The 26,175-nt window shown below is 36.4% G+C and overlaps 3 protein-coding genes and 1 pseudogene across 5 annotated transcripts in view; 2 read left to right on the top strand and 2 right to left on the bottom strand.

Annotated features, from left to right (window-relative positions):
• Window positions 1–1,294, top strand: part of Fam162a (family with sequence similarity 162 member A) — a 28,311-nt gene extending 27,017 nt beyond the window's left edge. Inside the window, exon 5 of the mRNA XM_076867851.1 lies at window positions 1,029–1,294. Within this exon, the coding sequence (XP_076723966.1) occupies window positions 1,029–1,121 (93 nt within the window). The 3' untranslated portion in view covers window positions 1,122–1,294. The remainder of the gene's footprint in view (window positions 1–1,028) is intronic.
• Window positions 1,295–4,208: 2,914 nt separating this feature from the next.
• Wdr5b (WD repeat domain 5B) lies at window positions 4,209–5,790 on the bottom strand. The gene is made up of 2 exons (XM_076867850.2): window positions 5,701–5,790; window positions 4,209–5,330 (listed from the first exon to the last, which is right to left on the bottom strand). The coding sequence occupies exon 2, from the start codon at window positions 5,290–5,292 to the stop codon at window positions 4,300–4,302; it is 993 nt and encodes a 330-aa protein (XP_076723965.1). The 5' UTR covers window positions 5,293–5,330; window positions 5,701–5,790; the 3' UTR covers window positions 4,209–4,299.
• A 6,939-nt stretch (window positions 5,791–12,729) lies between these two features.
• Kpna1 (karyopherin subunit alpha 1) overlaps window positions 12,730–26,175 on the bottom strand; it is a 67,335-nt gene continuing 53,889 nt past the window's right edge. For all 3 annotated transcript variants that reach the window (XM_076868897.2, XM_076868898.2, XM_076868899.2), the window contains 4 exons: window positions 22,035–22,160; window positions 19,314–19,441; window positions 14,530–14,708; window positions 12,730–14,216 (listed from right to left, as the gene is read on the bottom strand). In XM_076868897.2, coding sequence (XP_076725012.1) covers window positions 14,029–14,216; window positions 14,530–14,708; window positions 19,314–19,441; window positions 22,035–22,160 — 621 coding nt within the window. In that variant the 3' untranslated portion in view covers window positions 12,730–14,028. The remainder of the gene's footprint in view (window positions 14,217–14,529; window positions 14,709–19,313; window positions 19,442–22,034; window positions 22,161–26,175) is intronic.
• LOC143408944 (guanine nucleotide-binding protein G(I)/G(S)/G(O) subunit gamma-10 pseudogene) lies at window positions 20,642–20,918 on the top strand (annotated as a pseudogene).

Genomic DNA, 26,175 nt, shown 5'->3' with positions numbered 1-26,175 from the left:
TTTTCTTATTACTGTTTTTTAATAAAGGAAGAAATTGAAACATAGAGATGCTCAATAATTTTTCCCAAACTCAAAGTATCAAAGCAAAAATTTAGATCCAAATTTGCATGTTACCAAACCTCCTAGTATTTTATCTTATTAGTTATTTTTATATTCAGTAGTGCTGGTCAAAACTATCTTTTAACGTCTAGTACTATGTGTTACAGCTTCCGTGTTGGAAGAGATGTCTTATAACTATTAACAGATATTAAAAAGATTCTTCTACACACCCATTGTTAACTATTTCCTTATCCTCAGTGACTTCAGAGTAAAAGGAAATGAACTTTTGGCTCTCTTTAGAGTCTTGCAGTTAAATGAAAACACTGCCCATTTTAGGCTGACCTCACAGGTGCACAAAGGGGCAAGAGTGCTGACCTAGGCCGAGTTCTCTTGAAAACACTGATGCTGTCCCACTTCAGTTTTCCCTGTCTCCATCTTTGACCTCTCATGCATAGTTCTCAGATTGAAACCTTCAGAAGCTTCTGAAGAGGACATGTGGGTTTTCAGAATTCTCAGAAAAGTGCACTGCTTTTGTATATTCGTTTAAACTTGCTGAGTTTGTTTACTGCAGAAGCAAATTTTGGGGTTTTCTTTTCGCATCATCCAAGCCATATGTGCGTGAGTTCATTTATGTAAGTAAGCTCCAGTAAGGAGCTAGAAGAGGGAAGGAGAAATGTAGCAACAAAGAAAAGTAAAAGGAGAAAAAAATGGAAATTGAGAAGGTACTTAATATCAATGAGAAGTGGAGAGGAAGGGAAGAAAAAGGGAAAAACAAGGGAATGAAAAATGTAAGGAAAAGAAGCTGCAAATCTATAGAAAGAGGCCAGAAAGGGAGAGGTGTACACTAATCTTGTGCTTAGATAGGCTACTGTAGTCTGGAGCATCACAGGATATAGAACGCGTGTGGAGGACCCTGCTGTCCTCACTGTAAGATAATGACATTCTCTTCAACTTGACATAATCGCCTGTTCAAATTTACTTCATTTTAGGCTGCCAAAAGAAATGAGTCTTTAACAAGCTTGAACTTAGAAAAGAAAGCTCGTCTCAGAGAGGAAGCCGCCATGAAGGCTAAAACAGAGTAGCAAAGAAACATCCGTCCTGGCTGGATTTTGAAAATCCAGGAATAATGTTGCAGCAAGCCTGTATTTAAAAGGATATGGTGAGGCTCCACTTCATCACTATATGTTTTGCACAGACTTATACTCTTTCCCTATTTTCTGCTATAGATATACAAATAAATTTTCTTAAAGACGTGTTTTATGTTTTATGGCTTTAATCCAAGTAAAATGCAGTCTCCCAGCTTTTTGGAAAAAAATTTAAAAATGAGACAACTTACTTCAGCCTTAATATTAACTGTTAGAATCAGGTATCTGATTTATTACTTTTGTTCCCATTACTAAAGTGACTTCTCTCCAGCGGCCAGAATGGCTTCTCATTCTGTATTTCTCCCTCTGGTACTTTTTATTTCTAAAGGGTAAGGAGGATCAGATGACATTGCCCAGGTGATTACAATGCTATGGTACTTTGGGGAGGCTGGCTCCTGAGAGAGCCCTGAGAAGCAGCCAGACCTCACTGTATCTTTGGGATCTCAAAGATGAAGTTTCTTTGGAGAACATTATTTGAAAATGTTCTGGTAAGGTGATGAGAGTGGCCAGGAGTTTGGGGGACTTAGAAATTCTAGCATCATGGATTTGTTGGGGGCCACAGCAGTCACTTCCTAGCTCCATGGATAATGGTTCCCAATTGATTCCTTTCCTGCTGCCTGAGAAACTAAATTCCTTATGAAAATCTCATGTTCTTATTAGTGTGAAAGATGAGCCTACATCTCATTTAGTTTTGACTTTGGGATAAGTTGTCTCACTTACATATGGATGATGGTTTCTATGATAACCACTTCATTATTCTCAATGTGCCTCATTAGTATTAATGGATGTCAAGTCATTATAGTCATCCCAATGTGCTAGTTCTCCTCAGTTATAATAGAAATTAAAAAGTAATATATGCTGCTGTTTGGGAGCTTTGTTTAATAAAATGCTAGGTATAATCTAACATAGCATCTTAACCTGATATTATCTGTTTATATACTTTATTCTAGAGAAATCTGACTTTAGCTTCCTTTTAGATATCACTTGCAAAGTTATCAAAAAGCATTGTTGTTCTAGGCGTGATGGCACACACCTGTAATCCCGGGGGCTTGGGAGGCTGAGGCTGGAGAGTTCAAGGCCAGCCTCAGCAAAATTGAGCCCCTAAGCAACTCAGTGAGACCCTGTCTCTTAAAAATCAAAATAGGGCTGGGGATGTGGCTCAGTGGTCGACTGTCCCTGAGTTCAATCCCTGCTGCCCAAAAAAAAGCATTATTGTTTCTCCTACATTTTAGAAGATTCATTTTTCTTGATTATGTTGGGACTCCTAAACCAATGTTTTAAATTTGGGTAGATTTTAATGTAGTACTTCTTTTAAAGGTAGTTAACCTTTCTTCATAGAAACCATTTTTAACTGTTGAAGAACATTTAAATGTGATTCCTGTAGGTTTATTTTAATAAAAATTAAAAATGTCTTATTAAACTAATGGTTCATAATTGTTACCATTCACACAATCATTTCTCATTCTGTTATTCTCTATTTAATAACATACTATGATTATTTTTTAGAAGTAGTTGAACATAATACCTTTGTTTTATTTTTATGTGGTACTGAGGATCGAACCCAGGGCCTCTCAAGTGCTAGGCAAGTGCTCTACCATTGAGCCACAACCCCAGCTCACTATGACTGTTCTTCATGGGTTAAATATAAATTTCTTAGCCACAATTTCAGACTTGCCTCTAACACTAACACTATACTCTTTCCAATGTTCTCATATATCAACCTCTTTTTAAAAAAAAAAAGAGAATTTCAATATTTATTTTTCAGTTTTTGGCGGACACAACATCTTTGTTTGTATGTGGTGCTGAGGACCGAACCCAGGCCACACTCATGCCAGGCGAGTGCGCTACTGCTTGAGCCACATCCCCAGCCCGATATATCAACCTCTTAACACTAATACCTGACCAGTAAATATTCTTCAGAAAGCTCTCAGCACTCTACTAGTCACTAGAATATATTCCTCAGAATTTGTCAAATACAATTTAATGAGCAATTGATGAGGTGCTATAAAATACAAAAGAAGCAAGACAGTTATGTCTTTATTGCTTTCAGTTAAAATTACTATTGTACTAATTTTTGCTTAATGTCTAGATTTTTTTTTTGTATTTGTTTCATGTCTGCATGGTAGAAACCATTTTCTACTTTATATTTTTTACCTTATATTTCCTGCAAGCTTTGTGTGAATAAAGTTAATATGTGTGGCTAGGGTTAGACACTTTTTAATCAATAATGATATTTTGGGGAATTTATTACTAAAACCTATTGAAAGCAGGCAAGGAATAAAGGAAGTTGTGGCATCACATTCATTGTCATTCATCAAACAGAATACAAAGATGAATAATTAGCTCTGTGGGATCAAAACTTCCTGATCCCACAGAGCTCATTATCTGCTGGAAACATGGCCCATGAAAACATTATGACACATTGGTAAATTATGTATTTTGAGTTTTAGGAATTATAGAAAAAGCAAGAACATCTAATTCATCTGTCCACTGAGGTTGGAGGGAGACAGGCAGTGATGGCACATGAAGTAACTTCTGTACAATGAGTCTGAAGTACGTTAATAGGTAACATCCTGAAGGAGCGCAGTCTCACCACTCAATGTAGCATACGTTGCCATCACAAGATGGCACTATCTAATGAGGCAGAGGTCCTTTAACTAAAAAATCAGGACTTACTTTCCCCAACTTACTGACATAATTCTATATACTGTTTCATGTTCCATCACATATCACTAAAAGTGCTGGAGGCAAGTGAATGTATCTATAGTCCTCTTATTACCACCCTAGCCTCATGCTCTTGTTCATTTGACCTCCCAAATCAGAAAATGCAAAATTTCTTGCCCACCTCAATCAGTCATGCTGTCTAACTGAACTATTTCCCAAGTAAACCAAGCCTCTACAAAAGTTACTAAGAGGAACAGAATAGAAACCTGTACAGGCATCAAGATTAGGAGTCAGAAGCCCCAGGTAGATTCTAGACTTGTTTTCGCAACTGTCTTGTCTTGTATTCTTGAATTATAAATCTGTAAGTCTTATAATTGAAGGTAATTTTTTAAAAGAAAAACCATACCAGTTAGAAAACCATCTTTCAAATAAGTTTTTTGCTAACTTGGCTTTAGTAGTTATTCATCCACAGTTTAATTGTTTTGTCATTTTCTAATGCTGCCGATGCAATGATGTTTTCTGTAGGATGACAAGCAGCTGAGATCACAACATCTGTATGACCTTGTAATTTCTGCACAATCTCTTTAGTTTGAAGGTTCCAAATGTAAACCAGGTTATCCTCTGAGCCAGACACAATCCACTTTCCACCAGTAACTGAAAAACTGGCAAATATGCAGTATTTCTCATTCTTATGACCAGTGTAGGTCTTCAGGCATCTGCCTCTGCTATAATCCCACAGTTTAAGAGTATTGTTCAAAGTTGCAGTGAGAATATATTTACCATTTGGAGAAAATTTTACAAAAGAGACAGGAGGGTTATCATCATCAACAAGTGTTTTTAAACACTGACCTGAAGCAGCATCCCAGATTCTACAGAGACCATCATAACTACCCGACACAATCAAGGACCCATTACAATTAAACTGAACAGCAGAAATCGGGTCAGAGTGAGCAGATAACGTCTTGAGGCACTTTCCTGTTTTCACCTCCCATATTTTCACACACTCATCAAAAGATCCTGAAATGATGAGATTGGATGGCGGATTGAAATTACAGCAAAAGACGTAATTACTGTGTCCCCTCAGTGTTTTCAAACATTTTCCAGACCTCACATCCCATATCTTCAAAGTTTTATCATCTGAGGCAGAAACAAGAAGACCAGAATCTGATGACCAGGCAACATCTGATATTTCCAGATTGTGACCATATAGTGTTTTCTCATATTTTCCATCATATGCTCCCCAAATTATAATCAGTTTATCAGCAGAAGAACTTGCTAGCCATTTTCCATTAGGACTAAACTTAACTGATGATACTGCTGCCGTATGCCCCACAAGAGTAAGTTTGAGAGCATAGTTAGGTTTTTCAGGTGCTTCCTTGCTGTGACTGGCAGAAGAGGGAAGGGTGGACTGTGCCAAGGCATCTCCTGGTTCCCTCGTCGCCATGACTCTGAAGCCCCAATATAGTAGTCTGACGTCCGGCCCTAACCCATGCAATAAAAATAAATAAATCGCAATTTAAAAAGTACACGGTTTTAATTAATACGATTTCAGAACACCAGCACGGCTTCTAATACTTAAGTCGCCCCTGTCAAATACTCGCGAATATAATCAAAAGGATTGTGGCGCTGCCGGCACGCCTGGTACTAAAGTTGCGTGTTCGGTTAAGGTAGAGGGCGGTCCCAAGCGGAGGCGGTGGGAGGGGTTGCACAAAACGTCCTATCAATCGCCCCTCCCCCACCCAGCTCCGAAGGTTGGAGAACACAGAGCCACCCTTCCAGTCTGACGGACTAAGTACTGGAGGATGAACGAACCACCACTTCAAACACAAGATTTCGTAAGTTAAAAACCTACGTAGCCACCGGAACTAGAGGCTGGGGATGCCAAGCTTCCTTCCGCAATACCAACAGCCAGCACCTCAACGCAGCGCCAAACAAGAGTGGGAGGGGAAGCCGGGCGCAAGGGCAAAAAGGGACCCTCCCCCCCATCACGCCCGAACCGACGTGGCCAATAGGAGATGCCCGCCTGCGCCTGCGCCGCAATGCTAGTTTCCGGTCCTTTTCGCTCGCGCCCCGCAAATTCAAATCCTTTTCTGAAAGAGTGGGAATCTTAACAGAATGTTTCCCAGACCTAATTTGACAGTTTGGGATTCAGTGGGTCTTTTTTTTCCCCAAAAAAAGAATATGCATTTCTTTTTGAAAAAATGAGTTTGTGGATGCCCCTTAGTCAAAGGCTTAGGCCCACCCTTGGCTCATAAATTACCCAAACTAGACACATTTCTGAAATGCGTGAACCTTTGACCTACCCTTCGCCCGTGACTCTGTGCAAGCGCCTTCGCTGCAGATTGCTTTGGTTTTGCTCCTGCCTGGTGGCATTAGGGCCTATTTGACCATTATGCCATATTGAGTGGAGCAGAATTAATGCCCAGATTTTAAGATTTCTGGTTCAAAAAGTTTCCCGTCTAAATCTTTAGAAAAAGGATAAAGAACAAGTCTTGTTAGAGGTCTATAAGTCAATGGTATACTGGAAAAATCCAGCAAACGTTGGGTGAGCACTTTTGGTCTAAGAGTTCCTATTTCTTCAAAGGGGATTCAGAGAAGGACAGAGGTTGTTGCAATGGGGTAAGAAATGGGTAAGATTATTCTTAAATATGCTGTTGAGAGCTTCCCATAGTTTTAAGAATTTATATGACCATGAAAGTATGTAAACTAGTTAAGATACTCTCTTAGCCAGGTGTGGTGGCGCAGGCTTGTAAACCCAGCTGCTCAGTAGGCTGAGGCAAGAGGCTTGCTAGTTCAAAGCCAGCCCTAAGCAATTCAGTGAGACCCTAAGATACAAGATAGGACTGGGGATGTGGCTCAGTGGTTGTGTGCCCGAGTTCAAGTGCCGGTACCAATAAATAAATACTTTTAAATAAAGTTTACAAAGGCTGTAAACGGACTAGTTTCCATCCTTGTGATTGCTCAATTAGAAAGGAACCGAACATAGTTTCTTATGCCCAGCTCCTCCAGAGGTTGAAACAGGAGGATCATAATTTGGACGCTAGCCCGAGCAATTCAGCGACAGCCTGTCTCAAAAATAAAAAGGATCAAAGCTGTAGTTCAGTAGCCCAGAGCCCCTGGGTTCGATCCTCAGTCCCTAGGGGTGCCTACCAGAGATTGAGGTAGGTGTTGTTCTGTGTAAAGGGTTTTACTGGTAACCAAGCTAAAGTCAGGGGGCAAATACATTTCTCTGTGGAAAATTAAAACTCATTTGGAAACAAACGGTCTCCTATTGCGTACTTTTATTAGACATGTGAAAGTTTTGCCTTTATAAGGCACAAAAGTAAAAACATCATTAAAACATTATTATTCATCTATTTTGTGGTACTGAAGAGGGTACCCAGGAAGACAAGTCTCAGTTAAGTTGCTGAAACTGGCCTCCAACTTGTGTTCTTCTTGCTTAGCTTCCTTAAGTCTAGTTTGCAGGTGTGCGCCACCAAACCCAGCATCTATTTCCATTTTTGTTAGCTCATTAAAAGGCCAATTTAAAAGCAGCTGAGATTAAAAAAATAAATAAGCTTTTGTTTCAAAGAATGTTAAGAAAAATCTGTATTTTCCCAATCACTGTTTATGTACTAGGGAAACTACTAAAACAGATAAACTAAATTTGACAAAAGCTGAATGGAATATTGGTGCTAGAATATATTTAATCCGCTACAGATACCACAAGCATGAGGGAGAGGGACAAAATTAAGAATGTGTTAAGAGTATGAAGCCAATCAGCTGGGAGAGTGTCACAGGCCTGTAATCCCAGCAACAGGATTGCAAGTTCAAGTCTGGTCTCAAAACACACACACACATACACCTGGGCATGTAGCTCAGTGGTAATATGCTCCTGGGTTAAATGCCTGACCCAAAATCAACCAACCAACCACAAAAAAAATTTTCTCCAAAATTTGATAAAACTAAATCCACTTTTGAGATCTGGAATTTTGATTTTTTACAAACATCAGGAAGCTGTGTAAAGATGATAAAGAATACAACTATGATTTTGGTTAACTTATTCATTAATCATTTTCTAATATTAACAACTAGTCCTAATGTTGTATGTAGTCTTATGAATTAAAACTAAGAATTTCAGTTTGAATTTCTTCGAATGAGGAAATTGATGGCTAGAGTGTGGAGGAGTAAGGAATATTGACACAAGTAAATCCAAAGTGCAAGAAACCATACTTTATGTGAGCTAAGAAGAGATTCTCTCACATGGTTAACCCCCCCACTTTTTTTAACATTTTCCCTTAATTCTCATCAGACAGGTGATTTTAAATTTTCCTGCCCGTGGAATTCAACTTAAGTTTCCCATAAAAGTTTCACAATTTAAAGTCTCAAATCTACAATTGAAAGGTTTATTCCTCTTGCCCCTTACCAAATGGCAAATATTCTAAACAGAAATGTTGCCATGAACAGGGGACACTTAAATATTTAACATATTAAAATGACCCACTGATTTAAACTGGAACTGTCCCTAATAAACCAGTACAGTCACTGCTGACTTCAGCAGTCTCTTCTCATAAATCATTAAATTAATTTTGGAAAATTCCACACTTTTTATATGGTAATTTACACCCAGGCCTGCCCAGGCTTCTCTCAAATACTGTGTTATTCTCTTCCCACTGTGATCTTTTTTGAGTTTTCATTTTCTCTGTACCCATCACTTTATTTTAATAATCCTAAACCCAAATGGTAGATATGGTATTGTGATTCTTACTATGGACCCTCTACTGCACTCTGCTGATTTCCTCAGGTTAAGTGGATCTTGATAAAAAAGTGTCAAGAATAATTTTATTTTTTGCAAAAACATTAATGATCACAAAAATGGCCACATATACTGATTGGAAATTAGAGACAATTACTTTTCCAAAATTCAAGTGAAAGAGGGCAACAATCACCCAAGCTGGCTTTAGCAAATTTGCTTTTGTAAACTTCAGGTCATATTATGTTTTCTGAAAAGCAACTACATATAAAACAGATGTAGAGACACTTGCTTTAAGTTTTTAATCCTAGTTTCAAACAATAGCATAAAAGAGTTCCTTTGAATTTTCTTTTGTAATCGAGTACCCTTTACTAACATCACAAAAATGCATGTTCCTTCATTTATTTATTGATGTCTGCTATGTGCAAGGCACACACCCATGGCGTGACAGACTGCATTCAAGTACAAAGAATCATTACAGCCCATCCAAAATCAGTGTTAGAACACTCTGAAAAAGGTCATGGAGTGGCCAAAATAAGGTAAACAAAAATACTAAGCAAAAATACAGTAAAATGATACCTCAAAGGGATGATACTCTTTTAGGAAGGACACTGTATTAAGTTCACACCCATGGCACTGCTTCAGGGAGTATTCTTCATTTCAAAGGTTTTCCTTTTCTGTCAACACCTCCCTTTATTTGCATTTGAATGGAAAATCTCCCAATTATGTTAGTAAATTCAAACTCATTTCCTTTTTTTGTAGGGATTAAACCCAAGGGCACATAATCACTGGGCCACATCCCCAGCCCTTATTTTGAGTTAAGGGTTCACCAATTTGTTGGGGCCTAGCTAAATTGCTGAGGCTGGTTTTGAATTTGCAATCCTCCAACCTCAGCCTCCTGAGTGCTGGGGCTCAGGTGTATGTCACCACATCTGGCTGCCATTTTTTTTTTTTTTTAAATAAACCTCTGTTGTACTTGTCTTGATGTACAGAGTTTTAGCACCAAACGAGGGGAAAGATATTTGGGTTGAGTGGGCCTACAACACCAGACTGTATAAACTAAAAGCAACTTACACCAGATGGAGTTGTTCTAAGGGAGCCAGAAAGCCAATGATGAGGAATGGTCCTACAAAATGGGTTTGCCCACCTGTGGCTCCAAAGTCTAGTTGTGGAGTTCCTGGGCACAGAACAGCACAACCACTGCTTTCTTTAAGACAGAACTTGGCAAGTCTTCTCTCCTCCCTTGGACAGTCAGTATTTAAGGATTGTGACCATGGAGCAAAGTAATTTCTTATGTGTCTTATTTTGTCATCTATAATACAGTGATAACTATCCACCTCAAAAAGCAGTTGGAGGATTAAGAAAATGGGAAAGTCCTTAGCCATAACATAACAGATGCTCACATAAAGACAAAGTGCCTTTGTCTTGACCTTCAGAAAAACAGACTTCTTTACCTACACTTACTAAAAACTGAATGGAACTTCATCTAGAAGTTTACCTTTGCTTACCTCAAGCTTTCAGATATATTTTTTACCCAACATAATTTGATAATTTTAATTCATATATAAATACCTTACTTTACCAAACATTATTCTGATGCTCAGGTATCCATTCTTAAAACCTGTCCTCTTTGGGACAATAAAGCATGTTATATTTTTCACATTACAGCCTACTTACTGTACTTGTCAGATCTGGCTTTCAATTACTTTTTTAAAAATTAACTTTTTTGATAGGAAAAGGTAAGCTAAAACATTTCCCAAATGGGCAGATATTTACTTAATCTGTTCACTTAATAGAAGGAAATGGTCCTATTAATATAGTATGTCAAAATACTTAAATTTGAGACTTCCACATATAGGCACACATATCTCTACAAATGAGCAAATCTGGAATGTAGGAGGTAGCATATAATGTAAGTTGAAAGCAAACAATGCCTCTTTCTAAAAGTGAGCCCCTTCTTTAGTGAACAGCATCCTAATACATCACAATTTCCAATTTACATAAAAAGCTTCAATCCCTAAAACAACTATAAATGACTTGCCATTGATAAGACAATTTTCACTCAAGTAATAAATAGAAATAAATCCTTTGACCTGAAGAAAATCTTTTTATAATAATGCCCCAAGATGGGGGATCCAACAGCCAAAATGTTTATTTTGAACTACAGAAATAATTTAAAGTTGCCTGCAGGTAGTCATTGACAAGAGGATTTAGTTGCCATATCTGGTTGATGAAATATACTTACATACTTTTTTCTTAGGCAAAATCAGCAGCAACCTGGAATAATTCAGATTTATTCAGGGACAACTGCTAATTTTTCCTCTGTAACAATAAGGCTGAAAACATCCCAGAGTCAAATCAGTTTTATCAGGTATATGAAGAAACAATCCTAGGGCAACAGTCTTCAAAAGCAGTACTACTGACATAGGCAATAACTAAAAAGGATTTTGATAAGTGACAACATAGTGTTCTACTCAGAATTCTGTCTCCTCAATCTTTTCTTTATGTCCACCATCTTTACATTCCCTGGTATTTTTCCAATCAACCATTATCTATCTGCTGGTCCTTCAGATATCAGGTGCTTTTACACCCCAAATTCTCTGAACACTTTTCTCTCCCCACCAAAGTTCTCATTGGGAAGAATATACTTTCAAAGTTTGAAGGAAGGGGTCAGGGGAGGAAAAACAGCCACTTTTCCTCATCAGCATATAAAACTAAAATTTTTCTTTTGTTGAAATCAATATACTTCTATAATGAGTAACACACTTTTGTGATAAAAATATAAGTCAAACTAAATAGAATCTTCCAGAGAAATAAAATAGGATTTACAATTACCCCTTAAAATGTCATTTCTAATACCAAAAAGGCTGATTTATCAATAAGTACCAGCACATGTGAATTATGCTGTGATATAACTTGAGTCAATTTCAATTTTTATACTTAAAAAAATAAAAGCTTAGTTCAGATCTTAAGGTTCGTGAACTTTTAGGACCACAGCAAGGTAAATTCTTCTGTTTTAAACAAAACAGATCACATCAGTTAAATGGACTTTTTTTGTTTTAATTCATTCATTGAGACACCTGCTATTGTTAGCAAAAATTCCCACCATACACTACTCTTACTAATGTGGCAATACACTTGGTGTGCTTTATATTCTTTTCCATTCAAATTGGTTTATAAAATGAAAAAAAAAATTAACTATCCAATAGAAGATACATAATTTAAAACATCCTATAGAAATGACATGTTACCAGTAATTTACAATTTAAAAAAACTCAGCCACAAAAAAAAAAAGAAAAAAAAAAATCAAAGCTAAAAATGAGATTTTTACTATGAATCAGTGCTTCTATTATCCTTCTGAAAGAAGTTATATTTTAATGTGATGTAAAGGCAACATTGAAAGTTCTTCTTTAAATTAACCACCTAATTTATCCCTAAAATTACAAAGAATCAGTCTTTTACAAGTCAAGTGCAGTAAACTAAAAAGTTCCTCAGCACAAAGCAGCACTAGAAAAAGTAACAGTATAGATGAGAGTTGACTAGTTTTGCTGTGGCTGCTCCATCAATAACAACAGACATCAGACGTATCCATCCCCGAGCAGACACAACTACAGACTAGAGGCGAAGAATGCGTCACTCTTGGCTGATAAATGTCCTTTGTCTTTGAATCTTTCTAGTTTGAATGAAGTGGGCTTTTTAAAAGTTTAAATCAGGTCACATAAGTTGGCTGATTAAATAACATCATGATGAGGTATGAAAGCTCTGAAAATCTCCTACATTCAGCAGGATTTATCAGAGATGGATAATAGCTTGTCAGGGGCAAACTTCCAGATAGATTTTACACTTTGGGGTTATGAATTCTAGAAGAGGATAAGTCTAAAGAGGTTTAAAAGGGTATGCTCTGAAACAGAAGTCAGCAACTTTTCCTTCAGAATTCATTTTGAACAGAATCATCATCAAAAACATCTTCTCTGATAGTGTATCCCAACATTGAGTCAAGATGGCCAACTAGCACCGAGAAGTCGTATTGAACTCAGTTGCAGTTATCCTGGCAATTAAGCTTATATTTTCATTCCAGTCCAAGCACAAATGTGGATCAGTGAACACAGTACTGGAAGCGCCATTTGCAGGTATAGATTGCAGTCATCATTAAATGAGTCAGAAGGTGGACACCATTTTTATTGGGGGTGAGGGTTGGTACTAGACGAAATAAAATTATTAGGGAACAATGAGGTTATTAGAAAAAAAGATCACTGCCCTTACTTGAATTAAGCATGTCATGTTGAGAAAAATGGTTGTTTTTCTTAAGAATGCTACATTACAGGGATCATATATGCAGCAGGAGTATATCAGAATCAAGCTGCACTTGACGAAGAAAAAAAAAATTCTTAAGTATTCTTTAAAATAATGTGTTATCTGCCAGTCACAGAGGGGGAAAGCACCTAGGGTTAACTCCAATTTACTGAGGACCTTGATCAGGACCACAAAGCCTGAAATATTTGTTGTAATGCAGAAACACAGCCTCTAGTCATCTGGGTTGAGTCTGAGAAAACTGGAAGGTTCGAGTCCTTTTTTTTTCCCTCCTTATTTTTTAACTGAATTATAGGATATGTTTTTTGATTACTAAGAACTCTAAATCTTCATACCAGCATTAGAACTGAACCACTTCCAAATCCTAAATCACATAAGGTCAAAGAGAAGCAAAAGCCATACAAATTAATACGTGCTCCTCTTTTTTCTGCTTTAAGGGAATCTGCAAACCAGTATCACATTTAAGAGTCAAAGTGTTAATTCTTCAGCATTCCTGACAACTAGAAAGCATTCACTGAAGGCTGAAGGTAAGGGAGTGGATGGTTTAATTTTAATATCTGAAGAATGGCGCCAATAGAGGAAAGAAAACCATCCAATCTTAGTAAGAATTAATGCAAATTTGGCTAGAAAAAGCCACCAGATAATCCAAGGGTTCGCTGTGGAAGAACTCATGAAAAGTACTCTGAAGTGTACACAACAAGTCTAAACATCTCCCTTGTCACAAGTAGTTGTGTGAAATTCAAGATAAAGGTTTAGTTTTATCTTTTAATGTCAGTATTTGTTTCCCACTTTAAAGGGAATGAGGAAGAGTCCTTTTTTCTCCCCCACAAAAAAGGGAGCCACATTAATATATATATATTCCCATGACTCTAATATAATTGCGGATCTCCAAAGCCTAGGGATTTTTCCATTAAAGTGGGCCGTTCTGGTTACCCTATTATTATAAGGGTATTCCACCACAGAGAGCCAGAGGTTTTCCAGATGTGTGTAAGAGAGCAGGTGCGCAAGGCAAGCAAATGAGCGCAAACAGTATTATGGAAAACATTTGAAAAGTTAGCTCCATGAGGACTGTGGGCTCCACAAGAGGACTCGACTGGGTAGCCTGGTCTGACACAGGAACATGAAAGCAGTATTGCTTCAAAGCTGGAAACCTTCCATAGGAGCCTCACACTGCTGGAAGATGTACTGCTGCTGGCTAAGGTCAACCTGGGGAGCAATGCTGCTGTCCTCATCTTCGGTCCCAAAGTAATGCTCAATAAGATCAAAGGCCTTCTGGTAGATCTCCTGGTTTTCATGACTCTGTAAGAACTCAATTTTATCCAAACCTAGAACAAAGAATAAAGAAAAATCTTTATTGGAATTTCCAATAAACTATATTTTACCATGTCTTCTTGATATAAATGAAGATTTTCTTATGTTTTATAATAGCACTGAAATATTGCTAAATTATATCTAAAAGCTAATATTATAAACTGACTTCTTAAATATATATATGTATTCAACAGAGTCTGTAGAAATAGCAATGTCCTTAACAGTCACCATATCCTCCACTACCTAGTAATATTAATGTTATTATTGGACTGCATCTATGACCTAATTAATTCTTGGCCACAACCTTCTTCACTCAAAGCATCTTACCATAAGCTTCTTCAATCAAAGCACAGTAAGGGTTAATGCCAGTGCCATTCCTTTTTGCTTCTTGTTCTCCAAGCCTCAAGATATTTTCCAAGCCATTAAGGGCAACCTGTACAATCTTAGAGTCCATGACAGTGAGGAGATCACAGAGCGGCTTGATACAACCCAGTTCTACTAGGTACCTAAATTAATACAAAGAACAATTTAGTCAAAACAAAATTTTTAAATTTATAAAACTGGGGCTGGGAATGTGGCTCAAGCGGTAGCGCGCTCTCCTGGCATGCGTGCGGCCCGGGTTCGATCCTCAGCACCACATACAAACAAAGATGTTGTGTCCGCCAAAAACTAAAAAATAAATACTTAAAAAAAAAAAAATTCTCTCTCACTCTCTCTCTCAAAAAAAAATAATAATTAAAAAAAAATAAAATAAATTTGTAAAACTGTTATGAAACTGGTGAGCCATCCTCAAACTCACTGTAGAAATAAAAATAGGTACCCAGTCAATTATACACTTCATCACCAAAAAAAAAAAAAAAAAAGCTGTTAAAAAATTAACCAAAACTAGTTCTCCAGTTTTTCTCTTCACAATTTTTGGACTGTAAGAAATAAAAATTCTTTCCTACCTTGAATATAAGCAACTAATTAATTAAAATAGCATAGTTCTAATAGACTTGTCTTTTTGTTTCTATAGGAAACCACACTTCCCAAACATGAACATTTGGTTCTAAAAGCCAGCACAAACCCAGGAGGCCAAATAATTCAAATGTGATTAGAATTTTACTAAGTTGTGAGAAGACTAGGAGGAGAATAAAACAATTGTAGGGAGAACTCTTGAGCTAGAATTGATAGTTCCTTTAATTCAGGGAGAATTTTTTTTTTTTTTAAGAGAGAGAGAGAGAGAACTTTAATAATTATTTTTTAGTTATCGGTGGACACAACATCTTTGTATGCGGTGCTAAGGATCGAACCCGGGCCGCACGCATGCCAGGCAAGCGCGCTACCGCTTAAGCCTCAATTCAGGGAGAGTTTAACAGGTAATCAGGATTAATCGTAATAATTACTCCTATGACACACAAAAAAAATCACAGTCACGGCATATATTAATGTCATTTTTGTATCATTCTGGTTTCCAAGTTATGTATAGAAAGGGAGAGATAATGAATCCAGATGCATTCTGTGGATGTGAATAATGTCATTTTGGAACTTATTGCTAGTGTACTCTACTACTTTCTACTTTCTCTCTCAGATTACTTTGCTTTTTCAATTTCAAAAATATATAAAAATCAATCTCTATCCAGACAAACCAAAAACAGAGAAAGGAGGAAGACGACCATGATAACAAAATTACTAATATTGTAAAACAGAGAGATATTACTGATGCCATGGACATTAATAGGATAATAAAGAAATAATACAAATAACTATGCCCACAAATACGATAACCTAGATGATGAAATGGACCAATTTCTTGAAAGAAAGAGACTACCAAAACTCACACAAGGAGAAATAAGTAATAAGAATAGACTAAAATGTATTAATCGATAATTAACCCTCCGAAATAGAAAGCACTACAATGAGATGATTTCATGGTGAATTCTACCAAACATTTAAGGACAAAGTGAAACTAGTATTCTATGATGTCGTCCATAAATTAGAAGCAGAGGAACACTTAACTCACTTTGCTAATAAACTAAACAGACATTACAAGGAAAATTACAAATTAATCTCTATTAAGGCCATAGATGCAAAAATCCTCAACAAAATATTACCAGATAAAATCCAGCAATATGTAAAAAGAATTATACATTAAGTGGGATTTTTTTCCCCAGGTATGCAAGGCTGACTCAACATAAAAAAAAAAAAAAAGTAATCAATCACATCAACATATGATCATTTCAATAGATGCAAAAATTTAACACAATCTAATACTCATTCACAATTAAAATATAAGATGCAGCAAAATAGGAATAGAGGAAAATTTGTTAAATTGATAAAGAACCTCAACAAAAACTGTACAGGTAACACTATACTTAATGATGGGAAAGACTGAGAACATGGCAAGGATGTACTCCCTCACCACTGCTACTCAACATTGCACTAAAGTCCTAGCTAATACACTTATTTTAAAAGGGGGCAGGGGAGAAATGAGGGGAAAAAAGAAGAGAAAGTTAACAAGACTGGGAAGGAAGAAATGATCTTTGTTTCCAGATATCATCAGTATCTATGCAGAAAAGCCCAAAGAACTGACCAAACCTCCCATACTAACAAGCAGTTAGGGTAAGGTTGCATAGTACAATGTTAATAAAATTAGACTGCTATCCTATATACTAGTAATGAACAACTATAATGTGAAATTTAAAACAATATCATTTATACTAGCATTAAAGAAGTACACACCTGACAAAATATGTACAGGATCTATATGAGGAAAACGTCAAAATCTTAAGATCTAAATAAACAAAGAAATGTTCCATGATCATAATAATGATCATGGACAGGAAGACTCAATATTGTTAAGATGTCGCTTCTTCCCAACTTGATCTATAGATTCAATGTGATAATTCCAATTAAAATTCCAGTAAGATATTTTATAAATACAAACCGACTCTAAAGTTTATATGGAAAGGCTAAAGACCAGAATAGCTAACACAACACTGATTAACAAAGTTGGAGAACTGACAATTCCCAGCATGCCCCAAAAAAGGTAAAAAGAAAAAGAAAATCACATAGGAAAAAATCTTGGCAACCTTGGGTTTGGCAACACCAAAAGCTTAATCCATGGAAAGAAAAAAATTGATTAATCTAGACTTTATTAAAATTAAAATTTCCTGCTCTATAAAATATTCTATTGTAAGAATTAAAAAATAAGCCACAGACTGAAAGAAAATAATTGCAAAACACATATTTAATAAAAAGACTGGTATCACAAATATTCAAAGAACTCAAGAAGAAAAATGAGAAACTCAATTAACTTATTGCTGGTCAGAATTCAAGATGAGATACCCAATATGGAAGACAACCTGGCAATTTCTTAATAAATTTCTTTTATTGGTGATAAAGTCAGTTTAGTTTCTGTAATTTGAACTAATATTTTTAATCTTTATTTTTTTATTTTATGATCAAATCCATTGTCTCATGCATGCCAGGCAAGCGCACTACCACTTGAGCCACATCCCCAGCCCCTGGACTAATATTTTTACAATAGTCTTTTAAGATAACACTTCATCTGGGTACAAAGAAACTGCTTTTAGATTAATAATTAACTTCATTATTATAAATATGCCAAATCTTAAAAACCAACTGTAGCAACTCTACTCTTCTATAAGAGCAAAATGCTCCCAAAGTAATTTATAATGAAAGATAGAATGGTATTAGCAATATTTTAGAAGCACATGTTTAATTATTTTCATTAAGAAAGTGCATCAGGCATAGGGGCAATGAAAATAATAATTTAAATTATTTCAGGTTATTCTCATTTGTGTGGCTCACTTAAAATCACAGTACCCTGAGCCAGGGTTTGAAAAAGACCTTAAAAAGACAATTATGCTTCTGAAGACCATTCAAAGCCTTACACCTGAATAGCCTATCTATGATGAACTTTATCAAAATAGCTATCTATATAATCTCTTTATAGTTCTATTATTTCAGACACATATTTCTTATCTTCTCTACCTAGACAATTTCTGCAATTTGTTAAGAGTAATTTTTATTTTATAATTTCAAACAGAGATTTTAGGCATGTGTCAAGTGCCTATAGTCCACATGGCAACAATATAAAAGTAGCTATGTTTGTCTGGTATCATTTATAAGGAAGTGGCAAATGCTTTATCTGAACTCCCCATTGAGAAAGCTAAGGCAACTGAGTGTGGTGGCACACACCAGTAATCCAGATACCTGGGAGGCTAAGACAGGAAGAGAGCAAGATCAAGACCAGCATGGGCAACTTAAGGAGACTCTGACTCAAAAAGTATTTTAAAAGGGTTGGGGATATAGCTCAGTGATAGAACCCTTGCCCAGTGTCTTCCAGGCCCTGGGTTCCATAAGGAAGAAAGGGAGGGAGTGGGTGGGGCAAAGAAAGGTTCCATTTTTCTCTACACCACTGTCCACTTTCTTTCATTGGATGTCCAGAATTTAATGTTTAACTGCATAATGCTCCCTTGAAAAACTGATTCCCATTTTATTTATGCATTCTCAAGAGACCATGATTATAAATCACTAACAAGGAAATCATTTAAGTCTCAAGCTACAACAAATTTTTCTTCTTACTGAACACCAAAGTACTTTAGAAGATACTTGCCTCTACGAATATGGTACTTCATTCTAAGACATATCTCTATTTCAAGTATGATCTAATTCTACCATCAAGACATCTGAAGTAGAAATATCAAGAACTGGTGAACGATTATATTTGGGCTCTGAGTTCTACAAGTAATAACCCAGACTATCTAACATGTTCTGACCAAGTAGCTCCACAGGAAGCTGAAGCTCACCTGTAAGTATTTCTATTTCATCAAACCTTGACTGTGCCTTATTTCTCTTATCCCAGAATTATTTTCAGCAAAAAAGAATAAAACAGGTGTAAGAAATTAAATACACATTTGAGTCTAATTAGACAAAATGAACAACAATTCAAAAGGCCAGAATTAAGCATTCTTATTTAATACAATCATCTTTCACCTTATTCCTCAAATGTAGTCAATTTTTTCATTCTACGTAATATTGGGGAGGGAAGATGTAAAAACAGCACTGATTCTTCCTTAATTTACAAGATGCTGGCTAGTACTTACTTGATCTGTTCAGCTGATCCTCCAGAAGTTGCATTTGTGATGGCCCAAGCAGCTTCTTTCCTTGTCCGAAACTCAGCAGTTTGCAATATACTAATAAGAGCTGGAAAGATGTTGGCATCTATCACAGTCTGAAATTAAGAAAAAATTAAAATTGAAAAAGGAAATAAGATTTGTAAAAATATTCCTAATACTAACTATAACTTTTAAGTTTACTTCACTAATGACACCCTTCCCCTATTAAAAATAAATTGGAAGGGGACTGGAAATGGTAAAGTGGCTATTACCCAGCACATATTAAATCCTGCGTTCAATTTCCAGCATCATACTGGCGCGCACACACACACACAGCCTGGGGATGTAGCTCAGGATTAAAGTCCTCCAGGGTTCCACCCCCAGGACTGCAAAATAAATAAATGAATAAATATATACATATATATCCCCCCCACACACACACGTGTGTATGTGTACACACACACAGACACATATACACACAATAATTATAGATATGAAGGAGTACAATCCTCATTATTCCTGTTAAGTACCGTAGATGACAGCCTCTACGGAGTCTAAAAATCTTAAAATCTCCCTTAGTTCTTTTCTTTTTAATTATTCTCTGTTGTTCTATTCCATGTAACAATTTATAAAAGTTCGATTCTCTGTTCCTCTGCTACTCTCATTCTGTTCACTGCATACATTCCTGCTGGTGTGCTGTTAATTTTCCAGTCCTTCACTTGTCACTGAAGCTACAGCTCAGGGTAGCCATCAACTTACTGTAGGTCTGATATTCATCTCAAACACAGCATCTTTCCTATCAGGTCCCCATTTAAATGTTTCTAGTTCACAAAGGCTATTTATTTCTGTATTCATTCTAAATTCAGTTACCAAGTTTCCTTATCATTCTCACTTTGAAACATTCCAAGACTATTTTTTCTTTTTCCTTTATAATCACTGTCACCACCATATCCCAAGCTACTACTCCCAATAAAATTACCACAATTCCCTTATTTGTATTTAAGGCCCTATTATCAGGACAGAGTACTTTTATTCAACCCCACTCAACATATTAACACTGAAGTAGTTTGCCCCAAATTGCTTTTGTCATGTTCCACATTGGCTTAAAAAACCTGAAGTATGTTTCCATAATTTCTCCTAATCAAGAAATTGACAACCGGTATATGCGAGCCTGGTGATAACAGGCCATCAACTACAGATGAAATTTCAGAGACACACTATAAATTGCTACAGCTATGAATCTCAGTCCCTAATTCAATTTCCTGGGGATGACTAACAATGCTTTCTTGGTCAAGAACATCTTCTAGGCCGCCGCCATGTCTTCCGGGGCCAGAGTGAGCGCCCTGCAGCACCTGGTGGAGCAGCTCAAGCTGGAGGTCAGCGTGGAGAGGATCAAGGTCTCTCAGGCTGCGGCAGAGCTTCAGCAGTACTGCATGCAGAATGCCTGTAAGGATACTCTGCTGGTCGGAGTTCCAGCCGGAAGCAACCCCTTCCGAGAGCCCAGATCCTGCATTTTACTCTGAAGACTTGATCGAACCCAGGGCCTCACACATGCCAGGCAAGCACTCTACCACTGAACCACGACTGCAGCTCCTTCATTATTATTTTTTGAGAGGAAAAGGACCTAGATTTACTCTTTTGGGGCTAATATATTTCAAATGATATGTTCTACATGATGTTTATACTGGAAGAAGTTTGTTGAGAAATGCCTTCGAGCACAAAGTTATGAATGACTGACTCCAAGTCTCAAGAAAACACTTTTCTTTAGCCAGATGACTGAGATATTTCAGACCTTTCCAGTGTCCTGATCTTACAGCCAAAATTCTACAGAAATTAATGATTTTCTACTCAAATAAGGAAACTGAGTGAAGAAATAGAATTGTTTTAAGTAATAATGGCTTGGTTCTCCTGAAGAAGTCAGTGGAGAAATCAGTAATCATGCCAGCTGATGTAATACTAAATTTCAAAACCAACTCAAAATTGATGCCAAATAAAAGCACTGTGTACCTACTAAATATGGCATTTATTGAAAAAATAAAGTATGCTTGAAAAAAAAAAAAAGAACATCTTCTATTATACCAGTGAAGGAAGTCAGCAAACTTTAGTGGAAAGACACCCAATTCTAGTCCTTTCATTTACTGGAGATGTACCTGAGCATACTATTATAGTTCTCTGAACCTCAGCTTCATCATTTTTTTTTTTTAACTTTTATTTGTATTGATACATAAGCCTCTAAATCTGTATTCTAAACCATTATGGCAGCCTTGATCACAGCTCATGTTGAACATTAGCCCACTGCTTGTCTTCCTCTTAGGTTACTCTCCCAGTAATAGAAAAGCAAAAGGAAAGGGTAGATAACCATTTAAAAAACCATTTAAATAACTGTATAGTTGGCAAGAGTAAAGCCAATCTGTATAACATAAAGTCCATTAAAATACTTCAAAAATACAATATACTTTTTTCTGGATGTTGGGTAAGTCATCAAATATTAATGACAAAGGGGTAAACCAAGGCCTAAGTAAAAGTTTCAAAAGAATAAGCATTTGTAAGCTAGAAAGAAGAAAATAAGAAGCAGACTATGAAATAGCAACAGAAGATAGTGATTTTCAAAGCAATAATAAAAACTATGTATTTTAAAGAATGAATTTGAAAAAGCAAAAAACTTACCAATCACTAACAGTGTAAGAAATAAAGGTGCTATGAGATTACCTGGATCTGTGCCCTATTTCCAGCTGTGATATTAGATATTGTCCAACATGCTTCCTTTTTGATAGATTCCTTTGGGCTACTCAGCAAATGCAATAAACTCTGAAGAGCAGAACAATTCAAAATTACCTAAAAGGAAAAGTTTAAAAACTTTTAACTTACTGTATTGTTCCAAATTTAAGTAAATTTTTAATTCACAGAGCTACTTTAGGAGAAATATAGATACAGAAATAACACCTCCCCTTGAAATCTAAAAAATAAGTAATTTTTACTATTAGTAAAAATTAATTTCTAAGACTTATTAAACTAGCTTCATTGTATACTTTCACAACTACTAAAAGTCATACTTAATAAAACACAATGTTAGAATTAGTAATTATTAGTAATTAGGATTACTCATTCAACTCCTGTCTCTACAGGTATGTCTTCTGGATGGGTAAACATATTAAGTGATAAGAACAGTAATCTCAATTTTAAAATCCTCTGCTAACTCTCCATCTTGCAGTCAATGAACTAATACATACTTAATGAAGTATAACCAATACATACTTAATAAATTAAAGAATATGAGGATAAAAAAACATGGAACCAGGTATCAAATAGCTCACAAAGGCAAGGGAGGTAAAAAAAAAAACCACATATCTACTCAGAGGAAATTACAGATTTGTAACAGAATGTTAAGTGAACACCAGGAAAAGAGCAGTATATTAAACTGTACAGCAGTACATATGATTGCATACAATAAAAACACCAGATAGTAGAGTTATGGGTGACTTTCATTTGATAATTTTTCTATAATGAAAAAATATATTTTACACTGAATCAAAACAAACCTTGAAAAAAAAGTATAAGAGATGTCACAAGCAATTTAAAAAATGCCAAAGAAATGGTCTGGAAAACAAACATGTCAGAAATTAAAAAGAATACTTGAAGAAGAATAGTCAAGAAAAAAACTTCATGGAAGGAGCCTTGGAATGCACACAAGATTTCTGAAGCAAAGAAGACGGAGGATGCTGGGCCTAAAAGCTAGAAATAGAAAAGCCTGTACTACAAACTACAGTTAAGAACAACAAAAAAAACAAAAACAAAAAAACAGAGGCATGATGGTGCACACCTATAATCCCAGTGGCTCAGGAGGTTGAGACAGGAAGATCAAAAGTTCAAGGCCAAAGGAACTGAACAGACACTTCTCAGAAGATGATATACAATCAATCAACAAACACATGAAAAAATGTTCAACAATCTCTAGCAATTAGAAAAATGCAACTCCAAAACATTCTAAGATTCCATCTCACTCCAGTCAGAATGGCAGCTATCAAGAATACAAACAATAAGTGTTGTCCAGGATGTGGGGGAAAAAAGGCACACTCATACATTACTGATGGGACTGCAAACTGGTGCAACCGCTCTGGAAACAGTATGGAGATTCCTCAGTAAACTTCGAATGGAACCACCATTTGACGCAGCTATCCCACTCCTGGGTTTATCCAAAGGACTTAAAAACAGCATATTATAGTGACGCACCCACATCAATGTTTATAGCAGCACAATTCACCATAGCCAACCCAGATGCCATTCAGTAGATGAATAGATAAAAGAAAACGTGGTATATATATATATATACACACACACACACACACACACACAATGGAATATTACTCAGCTTTAAAAGAGAATAAAATTATGGCATTTGCAGTAAATGGATAAAGTTGGAGAATATAATGCTAAGTAAGCCAATCCCAAAAAAACCAAATGCCAAATGTTTTCTCTGATATAAGGAAGCCAATTCATAATGGGGATGGGGACAGAGGTGCAGTGTAGGAGGAATAGATGAACTTTAGATAGGCCAAAGGGGAGGGAGAAGAGGGGGTATGGGGTAGGAAAAATGGTGGAATGAAACAGACATCATTACCCTAAGTACATGTATGAAAACACACGTACATGTATGACTATTTTATGTAAAACCAGAGACATCAAAAATTGTGCTCTATTTGTGTAATATGAATTGAATTGCATTCTACTGTCATATAAAACAAATCAGAAGTGGTCTGAAAAACAAATCAGAATTGAAAAAAAAAAAAAAAAAGTACAAGGCCAGCCTCAGCAACCTAGTGAGGCTCTACGTAACTTAGTGACATCCTGTCTCAAAATAAAAAACAAAAAGGCTGGGGATGTAGCTCAGTGGTAAATTGCTCCTGAATTAAATCCTAGTACCCCCATCAAAGGCCCAAAAAAGAGAACAAAAGAACAGACTACTAGTAGGAATACTACTAGTTCTAAATGCCAACTAGAAAGAATGAGAAGGTCCTTCATCTCATAGCCATTAAAGAAGCTCATTGTTTCCAACAGTAAAATAAATGATGTCAAGGAGACTATTTTAGGAAAGATGAAGCTATTGTTAGGGGGAATAAATAGAGTAACTTGGGATAGTAGGAAGATAAATCAGATGGGCATGTCAAAAAACTTTGTGTGAAAAAAGGGGGAGAGAACCTTTGTGAGGACAAGGACCAAAATATGGTAATCATAAGTGAATCTAGCAACAACAGTAAGAATCAACAAGACTTGGTAATTTGCTATACAAAGTAAACAGAGAGAAGACACTAAAAATGACCACAAAGTTTAGAATTAATCAAAATAGAAAAAATTGGAGCTGGGATTGTGGCTCAGTGGTAGAGTGCTTGCTCACCCAGCACTTGTGAGGCGCTGGGTTCAATCCTCAGTAACACATAAAAATAATATATAAATAAACATGTTGTGTCCAACTAAACTAAAAATGTTTTTAAAAAAATCAGGACTTAGAACTTGTTTTGGAGGGGGAAGAGAATACACTGGGAAACAATGTGAGACATGCAAAAAATATCTAACAGGACCTGGAGACAAGAGACAGGAACTTGAAAGAGGTCAGAACTAGATTTATAGATTGAGAATTTCATTCCATTCAATAAATATTTTCTACAAATTAACATGACTGACAGTCTACCTCCAACATCTTAAAACCCAAAACTTTTTTGACAGTTACAATACAGTGTGATTAGTGTTCTTATAAAACAAGAAGGACCTAACTTGAAAAGTGTGGGATCAAAGCTTCCCAGAGAAAATAACTTTAATTAAGATGTGAGAAATGAGCTGGGCATGGTGGCGAATGCCTGTAATCCCAGTGGCTCAGGAGGCTAAGACAGGAGAATCATAGTTCAAAGCCAGCCTCAGCAATGGCGAGGCACTAAGCAACTGAGTGAGATCCTGACTCTAAATAAAATAGAAAATAGGACTGGGATGTGGCTATGGTTTAGTGTAACTGAGTTCTATGCCCGGTATCCCACCCCACCATCACAAAAAAAAAAAAAAAAAAGTGAGAAATAAGAAAACTTTACAAGCAGAGTGTGGGTATGTGTGAAGTGGCATTCCTGGCATGGGTGGGTGATGGAGGCAGGTGTTCTACGCACAGAGAAGAAAGTTCGTATCAAAGCTCAGAGATAAGAGTTCAAGAAAAAACATGACTAGAACATAAGACTATGTGGTAGGAGTGGGAGATATAGAAACTTTTTTGGGAGGGGGGGGAGTGCTCACAGTGAATAAACCTAGGGCCTCACTTAGCCACATCCTCAGACCAAGAAACATTTATTTTTGAAAAGAAAATACACTGATATGGTTCAAACTTCAGGAAGTATAAAGCACTAAATAGTTAAAAGACACCTTTCTATTCTTGAATCCAAAACATCCACTTCTCTTCAGAGACAACCAATGTGAGTTTCCTGTTTCCTTCCAGAGAAATTTTATTCAATCATATATTCTTTTCTTCTTCTTTTGTCTAAAATATCTAAACTAAACAATGCAAGGGGTAAACAAAAATGGAATAATAAATAGGACTTAGAAACTGGCAGGTGGAAGAGAGGAAGAATCAAGTTGCTGCCCAGGTTTCTGGCATGGACAACTGTTTGTGCCATTTACCAAGACAGGAAACAGAAGCAGAGATTCAGTATGCAGTAGGAAATTAGTTCCTTCGTGGGCAGAATAAATTGGAAATAGATATTACAAGTGAAACACATTTCAGAAAACAAATCTAAACTCCTTAATTTTAGAAACGAGAAAAGTAAAAACATTAAATGCTTTGCTGAAAGGTGGAGCCAGTTAAGAGCAAACTAAG

Source organism: Callospermophilus lateralis, chromosome 10, assembly GCF_048772815.1.
Source record: "Callospermophilus lateralis isolate mCalLat2 chromosome 10, mCalLat2.hap1, whole genome shotgun sequence".
In the NCBI taxonomy this organism is placed as follows: Eukaryota; Metazoa; Chordata; class Mammalia; order Rodentia; family Sciuridae; genus Callospermophilus; species Callospermophilus lateralis.
This window is presented reverse-complemented; position numbering and strand designations above follow the sequence as displayed.